Consider the following 4,021-nt stretch of genomic DNA (forward strand, 5'->3'; position numbering starts at 1 on the left):
CAGCATGGACAACAGCAGCGATAACAACAGGGGAGTCAGACAATAAGGGACGGAGAGCGTGCTGTGGGGCAAGGACATTCAGGACGAGGTGAGAGAGAGAGAGAGAGAGAGAGAGAGAGATGCTTTTATGGTCAACCATTTACATTTTATCTAAGCGCAAATCGAACGTAGCATCAGTGCTTTGGTCATGATGGCTAAAATGTATGGAGCGGTACAGTCACGATATGGATAGGGGCAATCTTTCGATCAGCCAGTGTGTAATGAAATTGGTACCGGGAGAAAGAGAAGACTAGAGCTTGGTTAAATAGTCTGAGTCAGGGAGTGCAAGGACTCGGTGGAGGGTAATAATGTATCACTCTCGGTTATGCCCAGTGGGGTTTAACCTTGTGGATGTTCATACAAAATCCAACAGAGGCATCCAGAACAACTGCACCAGCACAACATTAAGAAAGGAGTTCATTTAGTCTCTAACATACAATACCTAGATACAATGTTGTACTCTTAATGACTACATTGTATCATGCCCTGAATCCATATAGACTCACTACATAGTTAGAACTAAAGCATTTTTTCTGAAGGCAATTACTTTTGATTTCTGATTTTGAATTAATTTCACCCATCAATGAGCTGAATTACCACTTGTTATCCACAGATAAGCCTTCTGACCAGTGGTGATTGACAGCACCTATTAGTCTTATACGTGTATTAACCTTTCAAGGTTGTTGCCGTGCTGCTGGGAAAAGCATGCAGCCAGAGAAAAACCATTCAGCACAGAAATACAAACATAACTCCCTTACCCTGGATCATTGTCCTGCTATCTGTTTTTATATCAATCCCTTTTCTGTATTATTTTCTGATCACTGATGTACACAGACAAACATACACACCTCCTCCCACTGATGTATGTATCTGATGAGTCGGGACAGTCTCAACAGACGAAGAAGACTGAGGATCTTGGTGAAGCGGACGATTCGCAGGGCACGGGCTGTTTTATATACCTCGGAATCAAAGCCTTTCTCTACTATTAAAAAGATATAATCCACTGGAATGGAGGAGAGGAAGTCCACAACGAACCAGCTCTTCAGGTAATTCATCTTGATGACCTTGGGGTCGAGGATGATCTCGGAGCTCTCCTCGTTGACGATCCCCGTCCTGAAGTTCATGACCAGGTCCACCAGGAAGATGGTGTCTGAGGCCACATTGAAGACCAGCCAGGTGGTGGTAGTCTGCTCTGAGAAGAAGGTTATTCCCACAGGAATGATGATTAGATTCCCCATCATCATGATGAGCATTATCAAGTCCCAGTAGAACCTGCAGAGCGACACACATGAATCAGTAATGCAAGGTCGTAAACATATTGTAGAGACAGTGCATTGATATATGTAGCTATAAGTGTATTCACATTTCCAAAGAATGTGAACACACTTTGAGAACTTTGCCAAAGAATATAAAGCTTCTATCAAAATCCACCATCAAGGCTGTAAGGCTAAGAGTGAGGCTGAAAAGCATTAAAGTAAAAGAAAATAAAGAATAGCCTACAGACACGCTGCAAGGCAGTACTTAAACACAATGGTGGCATATGTACTAGCATGCTAACATTTGCTAATAACATTACATTACATACAAGTTCAGCTGAGATTGAAATAAACGCCACTAGTTCTGAGGGTATTTGGGATGAACCAAAGTACAGGACAAATCAAAAATTTGACCGAATGGTGAAAAGTCTGAGGATCACCAAAGTCATTACATTTCATCCTGAGTGGAAACATTAACATCTGTACCAAATGTCATGACAATCCATCCATAAGTTGTTGAGATATTTCCCTCAAAACGACAAATGTAAACTTCACGGTTGCGCTGAAGGAAAGGTCAGGGGCTCACCAAAGTCAGCAGGATTCATCCTCTGGGGAACATGAATATCTGTACAACATGCTGCGAAATTTAAATCTGGACCAAAGTGGTGGACCGACGAACTAACTACCATTTCCTAGAGCCATCCAGCTAACATAGCAAAACAACAATGTTATGGTTGTTATTATAATCTGACTTATTTCCAGCTATGGAAGTTCTCAACATATACTGTATATGTTGCCGATTTGTCCAAACCCTAATCAGTAGGAAATTATTAAAGACCAAGGTCTGTGGACGCACAAAGGGTCTCCATGGGTCACATGCCATCCTACAAGTAATAAGCATGAAGTCCAGCTCTGACAGCTACATACACCGATCAGCCATAACATTATGAGCACTGACAGGTGAAGTGAATAACACTGACAACAAGTGAACATTTTGCCCTCAAAGGTGATGTGTTAGAAGCAGGAAAAATGGGCAAGCGTAAGGATTTCTGCAGCTCTCATGGGGTGTTCCCGGTCTGCAGTGATGCACATGGGGAGCGAAGGCTGGCCTGTGTGGTCCGATCCAACAGACGAGCTACTGTAGCTCAGATTGCTGAAAAAGTTAATACTGGTTCTGATAGAAAGGTGTCAGAAACACAGTGCATCACAGTTTTTTGTTTACGGGGCTGCATAACATTATGACCACCAACGTAGACAGTTGGTCATAATGTATGTTACTGTATGTATTCAGGGCCCTGTTAGAATGAGACCCTCTCATCCTTCCTGGCTGTGCTAATGTCCCTGCCCTCTGTCTTGTGATGAACAGAGCCAGAAGTGATTCATCAGCACCCTGCTCTTTTCACGAAGTGTCCTGGGCCTCGATAAAGGCAGAGCAACCATGAATGAAAATAGATGCTTTCAGGAATCCTATCTTGTGCTAAAAACTCTCCACTGACGCCATCCCTGCTGCCTGACTGACTGCCTGCCTCTGCTCTGCCTTGCCGCCCATCCATTGCTGTTGCTGAAGATGGAAATGGACTGGCTGGCTGGTTGGCACACTGCCTGTCTGGCTGACACACTTGCCACCCGGTAATGGATCTGTTTGAATGAATTAAAACGTGGCCTTGGCTTTATAAATATCCACGGATCATGTGTCCGATAATTGTCTTCACTTCAACTAAACAGCGGTCACCAAGCTGGTTCATAATATCCACCTAAGGTATTTTTACACCAGCAGGCATTGAACTGGGGGCCTAAGGAGTGGACTCTTCATATGGAGAGCCTTGACTTAACACCTTGAGTGGGACATCAAAGCACAGAACATGATGCTACAGATGCCTCTAAAGTATTAAGATACTTCTGCAAAAATAAGGAATGAAATTGACTTCAACTTAGCAATTACCACACATACCCTAAATTAAACAAATTAGAATAAACACACACTATTGTCAACCTTTCCGTCTATTGATGCCCCTTCAGGCGACATGCCAGGATAATGTGCATACAGTATCTGTGTGTGACATGAGTTATTCTTTTTATTTATATTTAAATGTTTAATAAGAGGTTGCAGTGAAGACATCCGCCATGATTCATCTTTTCAATTGCTTCATAACAAGATACAGTGAAAGAAAGAGCTATTCATATCTGAGGGGAACAAGGACAAAGATGAAACCATGATGATAAAGTAAATTTTTAGGGATCTTATAAATTTGTAGAAAACAATTACTTTAGATAGTTTAATTAGTCTGTGGTTAAAAGGGGGGGCTATATGAGGACAAAGAAAAAATTACCTCAAAAAGTCAAAGTTTATGATCTGAAATAAAGTAATGTGTTAAAAAGCACTACTTTTGACAATACAGTATTAATTAAATGTTAAATTAATTTGAAATCCGACTGAACATCTGTTAAATTGCTAAAGTTTCAAGTAATGGAAATGTTGGATGTTTTTCACTCATATTAACATAATGAAAAGCCCACGGAGTGCCCACATATTTCTATCTCATGACTTGGGTAGGTGGTATTTATACTGTACATGACCTCTGAGACACCCACTTATCTAATGAATAAAACATTGAGTTTCAGTTCTAGAATTTGAAACTATAAAAACAGGAAACCGCAAATAAAATTTACTGCTTAGAAAGAAGTTGTTTACAGACTAGAGGAAGATGCTGTTGTGGTTTAATTTT

The 4,021-nt window shown here is 41.1% G+C and overlaps 1 protein-coding gene across 1 annotated transcript in view; it reads right to left on the reverse strand.

Moving 5' to 3' along the window:
* Positions 1–4,021, reverse strand: part of LOC118332986 (potassium/sodium hyperpolarization-activated cyclic nucleotide-gated channel 1) — a 71,472-nt gene that overhangs the window by 63,023 nt on the left and 4,428 nt on the right. The window contains exon 2 of the mRNA XM_035668457.1: positions 888–1,311. Coding sequence (XP_035524350.1) covers positions 888–1,311 — 424 coding nt within the window. The remainder of the gene's footprint in view (positions 1–887; positions 1,312–4,021) is intronic.

The sequence above is a fragment of the Morone saxatilis genome, unplaced genomic scaffold (assembly GCF_004916995.1).
Source record: "Morone saxatilis isolate NCDOM2014 unplaced genomic scaffold, NCSU_SB_2.0 Contig21, whole genome shotgun sequence".
In the NCBI taxonomy this organism is placed as follows: domain Eukaryota; kingdom Metazoa; phylum Chordata; class Actinopteri; family Moronidae; genus Morone; species Morone saxatilis.